Source organism: Cynoglossus semilaevis, chromosome 8 (assembly GCF_000523025.1).
Source record: "Cynoglossus semilaevis isolate Cse_v1.0 chromosome 8, Cse_v1.0, whole genome shotgun sequence".
Taxonomy (NCBI): Eukaryota; Metazoa; Chordata; class Actinopteri; order Pleuronectiformes; family Cynoglossidae; genus Cynoglossus; species Cynoglossus semilaevis.
This window is the reverse complement of record NC_024314.1, coordinates 26,391,639-26,403,876: the sequence shown is the minus strand read 5'-3', so window position 1 is coordinate 26,403,876 and position 12,238 is coordinate 26,391,639. Positions and strand designations below refer to the sequence as shown.

General features: G+C 42.5%; 2 protein-coding genes and 1 long non-coding RNA gene across 5 annotated transcripts in view; 1 reads left to right on the top strand and 2 right to left on the bottom strand.

Annotated features, from left to right (window-relative positions):
* LOC107988863 (uncharacterized) overlaps positions 1-3,701 on the bottom strand; it is a 6,794-nt gene extending 3,093 nt beyond the window's left edge. The window contains exon 1 of the mRNA XM_017034274.2: positions 3,226-3,701. Within this exon, the coding sequence (XP_016889763.1) occupies positions 3,226-3,483 (258 nt within the window). The 5' untranslated portion in view covers positions 3,484-3,701. The remainder of the gene's footprint in view (positions 1-3,225) is intronic.
* The window catches only part of tafa5a (TAFA chemokine like family member 5a), a 141,309-nt gene that overhangs the window by 94,255 nt on the left and 34,816 nt on the right, over positions 1-12,238 (top strand). The gene's annotated exons all lie outside the window — the stretch shown is intronic.
* Positions 5,192-12,238, bottom strand: part of LOC107988864 (uncharacterized) — a 133,577-nt gene continuing 126,530 nt past the window's right edge. Inside the window, exon 4 of one of the 2 annotated variants that reach the window (XR_001760374.2) lies at positions 5,192-5,438. This is a non-coding gene — a long non-coding RNA (uncharacterized LOC107988864). Of the gene's footprint in view, positions 5,439-7,338; positions 7,779-12,238 lie in introns of those variants that run through there. The other variant, XR_001760373.2, reaches the window with a different exon arrangement.

Below are 12,238 nucleotides of genomic sequence, written 5' to 3'. Positions count from 1 at the left end.
CAGGCTGGGGGTGATGAAGTGGACCCAGGTGTTCCACGGGTTCTGAGACGTTGATAATGTCTGAAGTTATTGATGTTCTGTTGTTGTTCATCCTGTGGTTTGAGTTTTAATTTATTCAAATTGACTGAGAGAGGGGTCGCTAAAGAGGTGCTTGACGAGCACATGTGGAAACAAAGAATATCAGTCTAAAAAAAAAAAAAAATTCTCCCTGCATTTACCTGATGCTCACGACACGCTTATTGTTCCGGAATTGAACCGTTTTTTAGCTGTGATTTGTAATTGAACTCTTGGCTGGAGATCACAGCTGCCTCCAGTTGTTGCTAAGGTGTGATGTTAGCTCTGTTAGCTCTGTTAGCTCTGTTAGCTCTGTTAGCTCTGTTAGCTCCAGGTATGACACAAGCCTTTTAGACCTGGGACGGCTGTGTACTACTGTGATAATATTCACAGCATCCACAGGTCAAATTCTTTCTCTACATTTCATGGAGAATTCTTTGTGCATTGGTGGAAATGAGTGGAGAAAAAAAAAAAAAAAAAAAAAGGATAAAAACTTCCTGGTCTCCACGGCTGTAGTTGTGGCCGGCGTGTGTTCTATTTCAGGTCCGCTCACCTTCACTGAATGGATGACGGTCTGTGCTCACAGCCTCTCCACTCCAGTGATCCAGCAGTAAGGGAATATGGGCTCCTGCTGTGCCCGTGTGTCCGAGGGGCTTTGTGTGTTTGTGAGTCTACCAGCTCTGAACGGCTAATTAATAATTACTGCTTCTAAGGACCCCCCCAGGGCCCGTGTCATGATTTATGGCAGAGGGTGGAAATCAAGTCGGTCCGTGGACTCGACCGCCGCTGCTGTGCTGTGCTGTGCTGTGCGTTGATGTTGTGGATGTGCTTCATGTTCATATTATGATGATTATTATTTTGGTAATTTTTTTTGCACTGTGCCTGTCTGGAGTGTTTCTACTCTGTCTACTTCTGTCGCCAGATTTAATTCTCCAAACTGCCTTTGTCCAAGACATCTGGTTTAAAAATATATAATTTGAAAATATTATATAAATATAAGAATTATTATTCCCATTCAGTTTATACAGTAAACTGAACCAAACATTACCTAGAAATAAGTAGTTTACACAGGCATATATATATATATATAAAATAAATGTTTATAAAAATGACTGTGATTTATGAGAAAATAATGAATTTAAATGGCATCGACTACAGTTTAGTAATAGTTTAGGTCATGTTTAGTTCAGATTACCAGATTACCTTTTTTTATTGATTATACACTGACTGACACGATGTCACTGGTTTTAGTCTGAACTACTAGTTGACTGACACAATTTCACTGGTTTTAGTCTGAACTACTAGTTCAGTCAAGGTCTGTAATACTGAGGCGCTGTGATAACTAGGTCTGAGGTGATATTTGTTTTTCCATCATGTCCTAAAAAATATATATATATAAAAAATCAAATAAAAGTGGCATTTACTCCCACAGGCGCCTCCTCTCCACCTCACACACACACACGCTGGATGTAAATTATTTCCACTCCTGACAAATATCACGACTTGGTTTGTGAAATAAGTGCTTGTTCTGCTGCGACTTCCCGCACTCGTCTAAATGTCACTCGGCAACAAGTTTGATGAAATGTGTCGGCGCACTCGACGCTGCAGCGTGTGTTCAGATATATATATTTTTACCGCCGCTCTTTGATGGAAGCTCAGGCGAGGTCGGCCAATCGGCTCTCTGAGTGCGTGTGCAATTTGATTTTTAGCTGTCGACGGAGCGAGGGGTTGAGGGTGGAAGGACTCAGAAAGTGTTCGCTGGCTCACAGACTACTCTGATACTCCGACTCGCTCCAGCCCATCTGGCACTGGTGGAGGAAGAGCTCTCTTCCTTTTTAACCCCCATTACTCACAAGGTGCTGATTCCATATGATGGGTGTCAGAGCCCTGCAGTGAGCACGGGCTCCACTCCCCGCCAGCCACTTATCTTCCATCCGTCTCTTCCTTGTGATTACAGCTGCTTTTTTTTCTTTTTTTTTTCCCTCTCTAAGAGCCCAGGGGAGTCAGATTGTTAGGAGCCCCCGTCTCTTGTAGCTGAGTAGAATGGATGGGTGGAGAGGCCATCCGACGTGAGGAGCGTGACGTACAGTACGGCTGTGGGGAACGTTCCACGGTGGAGATAAGGCAGCAGGCTAGCTGCGCCGCTCTTCATCGTTACAAAGCTACGGCACGTGACCTCGTAACGTTCTCACTTTAGACGAGGTTTACACTTAAATAACGGACAAAGGCGTGCGTCGTTCTTACACGGCCGACACATGTACAGGTTTAAAATGAGGTGAATGTGACAACACTCCACTCCACCCCCACGCCGCCGACCCCCCCGACCTCCTTCGTCAACATCATTGTGCAACGAACGGCGTCTGCTGGTGTGCGTGACGCTGCTGCAGCAGGAAGTCATTTGGTGGTCGCTGGATGTAAATATAACGCGTCTGTGATGATCCTCCTCATTACAGCGACGGAGGAACAGCTGCAGGAGAACACAGGGCAACTAAAGAAGGAGGCACTCTATTGTGACTGAAATGATAAAATGCATAATTAGGCAGTCAATGTTGTGTTCCATCTCTCTCGCTCTCTCTCTCTCTCCCCCTTCCTCCCACCTTCCCTCCCTTCTCCTCGCTCTGTCTCGGCCTGATAGGTGCAACTCCTGCGTTTCCTCTCCATTTTCAGAAATGATGTTGTTCATTAATGCAACGCAATTTCAGAGCGGGCCGTCTCTCATCCTCGCTGCTGCATTTTGTCTCTGGTAATTTACCTTTATTGGCTGGCTTAGCAATTTCATCTGAACACGGGTTCATTTAATAATGTATGCGTCTGTGTTGTTGTGCACCGTTCCAAACCCCACCTGTAATTGCCGCGCAGCTGCGTCAACTTGGCTGGAAACGCAGCAGCAGCAGCAGCAGCAGCTGAGTGTGTGTGTGTGGACTCAGTGGAGACGACGAGGACGAGGACGGAACGCAGGAGCAGAGACGGTTCCACGTGTTCCTTTTTTGTTTCAAATTAACTTTGTTTCCTTTTTTAAAAAATTAAATTTAACAGGAAATAATCAGAAAAATATCAGGATTGTTTTTTTTGTTTTTTTTCCCCTGTTGTTCCTAACTCAGCCAGTAGGCTCCACGTCCTCATTTGTGCTGTGTTTATTTGTGCATGTGTGTGCGTCGTCCTGAAACCCACCTGCAGACGTCCTCCACTCTCATCTAATTGTTCTGCGAAAGCCCCGCGAGGTGGATTGTGGTCACAGTCGTCTTTGTCCTTGGGTTGAAGCACCACTGGCTCACCTTGACAGGAATAAAAAAGGAAGAAAGAAAAAAAACAGTCAAGTCGTCTGTTAACTGCACACACACAAAAAAAGCCACCGTTGATGTCGGTGTGTCCAACAGAGGGAGGACAGACAGAGATCTCCACACCAGAAAATAGAATAAAATCAGACATGTGCCCCCGGAGCAACCGCTGGGTCAATTTTTATAAGAGCCAGGTAGGGGGCATCGCACGGCCGAAATAACATTAGTGCAGCGGTGACAGGCGTGTGAAGTCATGATGAATCTGAGGTAAAAATAAAGGCAAATGAATACAAATAGTGTCTCCTTCACCTGGAGGAGGGAATAAATCATATGTGGACTAATGTGGTGCGTTTTGACGCCCCCCCAACCCCCCGCCCCCCATTCCACTTTCTGTCGCTCCGAGAGAAACACGCCGCTCACGTTAAGGCCGCTGAGCTACCAGTGACACGGAAGAAGAGTTTTGAAATATTGTCTACTGGTATCTACTATGGGGTGTAATCCGCCCCGTAATCCTTACAGTTTCCAGTGTCCTTCTCTCTGCACTCAGCTTAGCCTGTAAACTGTCTTGTCCATCCTGCAATTAGCTGGGATTAGAACTCTCCCGACACCAACGTGGAGACGAGCCAAACGGGTGTGAAACGGCCGATCCACAGCTGTGGCACTGTTTGAATACGGAGTGGACAATTTGTCCACGGACTCTGTCTCTCAGCTGTCTCACTGCAGCCGCTGTGTGTTTGAGAAATGAGTGGATGCTAACGGTCGGTCCATGGTCCTAAATCCAATCGCAACACAGGTTGTTTTTGTCACAGTGAAACAAACAAAAAAAAACATCCTGGTTCAACAAGATTTCTATAAATAGTACAAACTAAATCTAGTACGAGTGACAAAATGGAAGCTAACTGTAAAGCTAATGCTAGGCTAGGTTATTTGCTGTGTATTAGCCTCAGTTTCTGGCAGCAAATGACTGAGAGAATTTGGACTAAAGTCATTAAATCAACATTGAACTTTATATTTAACATATAAAATTGTTGTTTAACTGTCAAAGTCAACTGTGTTCACTATGATTTAGAGTTTAATGTTGGAAGAATCTGAACGATTTGAATCATATCCTCCAGTCTAGGGTGACCAAACGTACAGCAAAGTTTGTTGGGTTTTTTTTTTTTTTCAAAGTTTTTTTTTAAACTCTGGAGAGAAAAAACAAAATCTACAGCCGCAACCTTTTCCACTTCCCTTCTGAAAAATGGATAAACTGTGGAGTAATGGGAGCGGACTAGACTGATTCCGGGGGTGCAGAGGCCACGTCCCGACTGACGGATTGAAGAGGAGACGGAAAAACCCAGCGTCAACTTATTGTGTGTTGCGTGTGTGTGTGTGTGCGTGCGCCCTCGGGCGAGCAAAGCGCTCTCCCTCAAATCTCCGAGTGTGAACTCAGGGCCACGGGGTCAGAGCCTGAGGGACAACACTGGACTGTGGAGCCAGCTGTGATTTCACTGAGTGTTTAAATGAGTTTCTCACCAAACTGAGGTTTGATTGAAACTGTCGTGACCAAAGATGGTAAAGATAATAATTAATCGACTATTGATCTGTCGATCATCATGGGTCCAGTTTGGTTTAGATTTATAATTACATGGAAGATGGTGATGGTTGAATATTTATATATTTGACTGGAGCTAATACATATAACATGGAAATGTTGTGGTAGAAACTGAGTGGTCACAGCCTGGACACACAGTGGGACAGTGGTTCATGACCCCATTATGGCTCTTGACCTCATCACAAATATTTCTGGCGACCCAAGGTTGTTTTTTTTTCTTTCTATAATTACTTTTTGATCACGTGTTTTTAGTAGAGTAGTCCGATCAGTACACAACAGTGACCTTTAGTAACTAATATTTAGTTGAAATTTTTTTTATCAGTCTTGTTTTTTCAGGAGACACCATTTGAAATCCAGATGGCCCCAGATGAGGTTGCAACCCAAAGGTTGAAAACCCAAATGGTTGTTTTAATACCTGGACGTTGAGTCTTCTTACCTTTTTTTTTTCCTGTTTCTCTCTTGTCATTTTTTTCTTTCTTTCTTTTTTCTTCTTCTCTGTGGAACAGCGGCCTCTGAAAAACAAGATGGATAAATATTTAGATAAACAACAAGATTAAAAGAAGAAGTAGTAGACAAAGAAATGTAAATGTAACTCCCCCCTCTCCCCTCTCCTCCCCCATCATTTGCGCCCCTCGTCTGATGAACACCACCAGGGTTTTACTACAGTCAGTGATGAGGTGCCCCCTCGGTGGCTCCTCGGTTTATGAATTAATTTTGTTGTTCAGTAGAGGACGGATCAATAACTGCTCTGATTCATTCAAAACAACCACAGGAAAAAAAACTATCAAACAAACAAACAAACAAACAAACAAACAAACAAAACCCATTTCATTTACTGATGTGAAGAAGTCGTCTCCAGACGCTCAGGAGAGAAGAGGAGCTGAGCTCTAACGTGACAGTGATAACATACATGTTAGTCCGCATCTTGTTTACCGTGATGGGCTAATTAGCGTAGCGTCGGTACCACCCCCTCATTATGGGCTGTGATTACATACATTAATATTAACCAGCTAATTCACATGACAACAATTATTTCTGCTGTTTCAGCTGTGTCTCTGAGGAGAGGAGGAGGAGGAGAGTTGGACTCCTCAAAATATTTATCTTTTTTTATATATGAACCATGTTGAAGAATTAGCAGTTCGTTAAAAAAAAAAACAAGTGAATTAATCGTTAAAAAAACTACAATTGTGAAAAGCTTTGAAAGCAAATTCACTGTCAAAGTCTAATTATTATTATTATGGAAAAATACACTTTCTTTGTAGAGATCATTTAATTCATTTGATGTTTTTATATTTTCCAATATTTACTAAGTTATGATTGGCTATCACACAATGCAATTTATTGCACAATATTGTAAAAAATAATCACAGCTAAATATATATATATATATATATATATATATATACATTTTATCTGTGCATCAGTGACGAGACAAACTCATTAAAGATCATTCATCATTAAGACATTGTTATTAAAGAGATAACAACAAAGGCAGCAGCGTCCTCACAGGCTTCACACACACACACACACACACACGTGTGTTCCTGTTCATGTGCAGTCGTCGTAGCTCATAAACTCCCACGTGTTAACAACAAGTTAACAAGTCATCCGTATCAGTTAATAAGTTATAAACTGGTTGATGACAGAGGAGAGGACGACAGTACAGACTACAGTGTGGTCCTGACTGTGTGCCCTCAGTGTGTGTGTGTGTGTATCTGCATAACAAGTGTGTTTCCTGTGGGAAAAGAAATCATCTCCCGAGACAGGAAAAAGTCAATATGGAAAGTTACACAGTCCACAGGGAGCAGGCCACTAGGGGGCTGGACGTACGACGACGGATGGAGACAGAAAGGAGACATCCCACTGTGTGTGTGTGTGTGTGTGTGTGTTAGCAGATGCAGAGAGATGTAGACAAAGAGTGCTGTTGGTTTGCATGAAAGCCAGATCCTCTACACACACACACTCACACACTCGCCAGAGAAGAGGTGATGAATACTTCCATGGTGCTGAGTTGTCACGTACTTAATCAAGTAGTTGAAGTTGTCTGTTCACCAGAAGACTTGGTTACCGTTAGGGAGCTGACGTAACGGAAGCTAACCGTTACCTCATACCTGTGTGTGTGTGTGTTAAAACAATTGTACTTTGGATAGAAAGGATAAACTAAATTAAAATATATGCAAATATATGTGTTTTCTTAAATATAAAAAATATATATATTTTAAAATATATTTAAATATATATGGCATATATATTTACATAAATATATTTAAAAATATTTGGCATATATATTTAAAAATATATATTTAAATATATATGACATATATATTTAAATAAATATATTTACATATATAAAATATATGTAAATATATATGTACCTACGTATAGTTTTTGTCGTAGTGAGTCAGTTTAACTTCCAAACTGTGGCACAAATAAAGAAAAGAATCAAATTGGAATTACTTGGTCTCCTACTCTACTCACTCCACGCCCCCACAACGGGGCCCACCCCCCTCTTTGGGAACAACTAGACCAGGTACTACCGAAAACATGTTCTCTTGCAAATATATCATCCTAATACGAGGTTGTTGGTCTAACGCCTGTGTCCACCTCAGCTCACGTCAAGATGTCGTTGAGCTTCGTTTTTTTTTTTAAAGTTCCAGCCGAGCAGGACTCCACTGGCACAGAACACCTGGTAGAACCGACACTTGGTTCCTCACACTGATGCTGTGCCATTGTTAAGCAGCTCTCTGGCTCAGAACTGAGCCACAGTGATGCCTCCCAGCCCTGTTTCTGACTCACCGGCTGTTCTCTGTGGCGGGGCTTTAGCACCGTTCCTCCAGCAGATTCGCAGCCGACTAAAAAAAAAAGAAATGGCCATTTGTTATCGTTTGCGTTATTGTATCCTTCACGTCAGTTAACCACGTTGGTGACATTTTCTTTTCATCGCTATTAACCGCTTTAGTGGCTGCACTTTTTATGTCATCAATTTAAATATTCCACTCAAACACTTCAAGGGCATCGGTACTACAGCTTTGGCTCGGTGCCTGTTAATGGATGTGACGTGTTTGAAGAAAAAAAAAAAACTCAAAGCACAGTTTCTTCAAAGAGCAACAAAATAATGGTGACAAACGCTGCCTACACATGGGCAGATGGAGGAAATGGAACTGTGACTGACATCAGTATTAAAAAATAAAACATACTTTTTCTACTGTATTTTAAACCAAACCAGACTGTTAACTTTCCTTGTATGGAAATTTGACAAAAAAAAAAAAAAAAAGGAAACAGTAAATGGACATTTTATTCTGATTAATCCTCTCAAATTAATCATGGGGATTAATCAGTTAATTTAAACAGCTCTATATATATTCATAACCTAAATGTTAGCATTAGCTTCATCAAAACTCTGAAGATCCTTTATTGTCTCTAAAACTGTGATTATAAAATTTAGATTTTTTCATTCAGCCCATTATAGTTAATATTATTAACTCATGTTAATAATGACTGACAGAGTGGGACTTGAGTCGTTCAGGTCGATATTTACTCCTGACTCGGCATCAAAACTCGTCTTCTTCATGTTCTCTCTAACGGCCGCAAAACAAACAAAACGCTTTAGCTACACACGCTCCCCCGAAAATGACGTATACCGTAAATGTGGGGCAGAACAGTAGAGGACGGATGTTGGTGTGGTTGGATGCAATAAATATATAAATAAATATATATAAATATATATATACGAGACCCTCTCCACGGGAGCTGTGGTAGAATTTACAGGCAATAAACAACGGAGGAAAAGGAGGTAATGGGGAAAGGAGAAAGAAAAGAACCAAACAGTACCCAGTACCCACAATCCCCTATCCTGCCTGGGCGTTGGGCCGCCTTAAATTTGTCCAGGGACGAAGCGGCACGAGGTATAATCCACCTGCCAGTCCCGTTCAGCATCAGCAGCACTGTGGCAGGAACACTCTGCTCCACACTTTAACACAAAATGCCATCAGTGCGAAACAGCAGATCCATTCTTCTTTCCACTTTTCCTCCTCCTCATCCTCCTCCTCCCTTTTTTTCTGAATTACAGTGCTGCACCAGAAAGTGACGTGGGCGCTGTTGTAAAGTCACAAGAGAACGGGGCGAAAAACTCTGAGGGAGGGAGGGGGGGGGGCGACGAGGGCAAGGAAAGAAGAAAAGCAGACAAAAGGACTTTTAGAGGGAGCAGGTAGGGGAAAAGAGATGAGCAAATAAAGGAGATAAGACACGGGAGAAGAAATGAGTGAGGAAAAAGGAGACGGAGTGCATTTTCCACACTCCCTCCTCCCCAACACCACCACCACCACCCAGCTCGCTAGTGTGGAGGCCCCAGGAGAGGCTGGAGATTGATCGGTTCATTTGGATTGAAAAAGTGGATCCCTTCCACCAAAAAACTTGTTTCCTTCTAAACCAAATGACAAATGAGCTATCGATTTGTTGTTTACGATCCGGGGTGCACAGCGCCCCCGCAGCGCGCATGACGGACCTCATAATAGTCAGAGTCTCAAAGGTTTGCCCCCGCTACTAACTGACAGCTCTCTAGGAGTCAGCACTGCATTTGTGCTATGAACCAGCTCAAGTTTCCATTTTTTTTTTTTTTTTGCTTGTACCTAAATTGCCAAAGAAAAAAATTAAGCCAACACACGACTGAAGCGGCCGTCGACTTCCAGGATTAATGTCACTTTCTTGGATATTAACATTTTGTTTTTCCGACAGAAGTTACTGCCCTGTCTAAACCAAAAACGCCGAGCTAAAATCAACAACAACTTCCCTACAACATGACTTTGACCTTTGTCAGGCAAAAGGTCAAAGCAAAGATCATCATATATCCAACGCTAGCGCCGCTAACTCGGCCTGTGAGAACGCTTCTTGTATGACCTTTTCAGGCTCATATTTCTTCTGTGCAAGTTTTTAGAGGAGGCTCAGAGGAAATTGATTTTTAAACTTGATGTTAAACAGTGGGTCAGGGTGGAGGATGTTTAAAACCACTCGAAAAAAAAAAGGTAAAAGGTAAAAAAAACAGTTGATTCGGTGGTGAAATCTGTCATTCTTTTACGATGAAAACAAAGTGTAGAATTAAAAAAAATTCCACTAAACACGTCAGACTTCCTGACGCAGGACGCGGCCCAGACTTCCCGAGCCGAACATCTGACCTCACAACAAGCTGCTGGTTACTGTTCTCCTGACCTTTTCTATTGATCTCTGCTGATCCTCGCCAAATGTCAAGTTTACTTTACTCTGCAAACAGACACACACACACACACACACAGACTCAACTCTCACCAATGTGTGTGATTCTTTTCTCAAATATTATTTGCCTGTGAACACAGTGTGTCAAGTTCATCTAATTATGACGGTTACCCAAGTTTTTCCACAGAGGTAAGTCTAACGGCCCGGCCTCGTAATCATCCGTCCATTCTTCTCTTCTGATAACACTGTTAATCAGCATCACTGGGCTCCTGCAGCAGCAGATTACACACTGATACAACTGCCTCCAACACTGTTCACATTTCTACACTGGCAGTGAGAGACGCTGTGAAGAGTGAACTGTAAAAGCAGTTAGCACACGCTAATTAAAGAAAGTCTCGACGTCGGCTAAAGCTAATGGGAAGTTTGTTTACATTTTTATTATTATTTCTCATAATGAAGCCAATGGGTTTTTTTTTTGTATATTAACAAACAGAGTCAAACTACAGAACTGATCACTTAAACGTCCCGGAATCGTTTAAATGTGACACGAGGGATAAAAACTGCATTTAAAATAGAACGTTTATAAACGCAGCCTTTTCTCTAGAGAAAAATCGAGTAAAAGTAGAATCGAGATCAGAAGATGATTGGACGGTTATGATCAGAGGAATCAGAGTCCCTTCCTGGTTCATCTGGAAATGACATCAGGCATCAGCTGAGGGGTGGGGAGGTGAGGCAGGTGGGGGGTGGGGTGGATGGATTCAGAGCTCAGCCAAGCAGGACTCTAAATACATAACTAATGTTCCTTGCAGTTGAACCAGAGTCCCGGCTCATTTATTGTCTCAATAACGCTCGTCTGACGGCAACTGCATCGGTTATCAGTCACAGAACCATCTTAACTGGGTCAAGACCATTGGGGTGGAGGGGAGAGAGAGAGGGGGGGGATGGGGATGTGGGAGGGGGGGCAGAAAGCACAGCTGGGGCCCCGTTATCACTCACACTTAATGGAGAGAGGTCCTGGAATTTCAGAGTTCCAGGACAGATATAGTTGGAGCGTTTATCCTTTGAATGCACACGTGGCGGGCCAAGTGAAGGACACCTGGTCCAGGACACCTGGTCCGGGTCGGACGAGCTGCAGTCAGGAGCCTGCATCACAGCAGAGTGGCAATAAAGGTGCAATGAATGAATGGACTTTTTATGTCAGTGTTTCACAGATATAAAATATAAAAATATAATTAATGACCTTCATCAGAGCCCATCTGTCTGTGAAAGATCTAGTGTTTCTGACATTTTTATGCTGCAGCCAAACAATCCTCAAACAAAGGCAGGATTATACGTGTGTCTTTTTCAATATGTGTAAATAACTCTGTAAAACACTGCCATCTACACTCACACAGTGACACGACACCAAGTGTCTGATCTGTGCACATTCAAAGGGAGGTAATAACGCGGGCCGTGCTGAGGCTGCGATAAGACGTTACAGAAGTGACTAAATGAACCCGTTGCTTTGTGATTTATCGTCTCCAGTCGGCGCCGAACACGGAACTAATATTGGAACGGAGACACGCTGGCTTTGTTCCAAAACTAACCCTATTATCAGTTGCAAGATGAGCTTTTGTTCAACCAGTTTTTTCTTTTTAAATTTACTCTTATTGCTGCTGCTGCTGCTGCTGTTGTTGTTATTGTTTTCCTCTAAATCAGAGCTAAATATTAAAATGTGCGCGACACAAACCATTTTCCGCGCAGGCAATTATCTCCAGGTATTGTTGTGGCTGGAAACACCACACACTTCATTCCAATTTTATTTTGTTTCCTCTGACTAATTATAAATTTGTAATACAGCCCGGCGTCTGAATCGTCAATGAGTTCACAGCTTGTGGAAGAGAATTAAAATAAAAAATAAAAAATATATAAATAAATAAAACAAAAAGACCACAGTCTGTTGAAGGAGTGAAAATGACACCAGTGTCACTGCCGCTGCATGACACAGCACACAGAATAATATTTATCTAATTGTCTGCGAATTAACAGACACGTTGATGAAGCGTTCGCTGCAGGTTTAGTCTCAGGAAGTGATGGGACTGAGGGCGGGGAGGGAGGGAGGGAG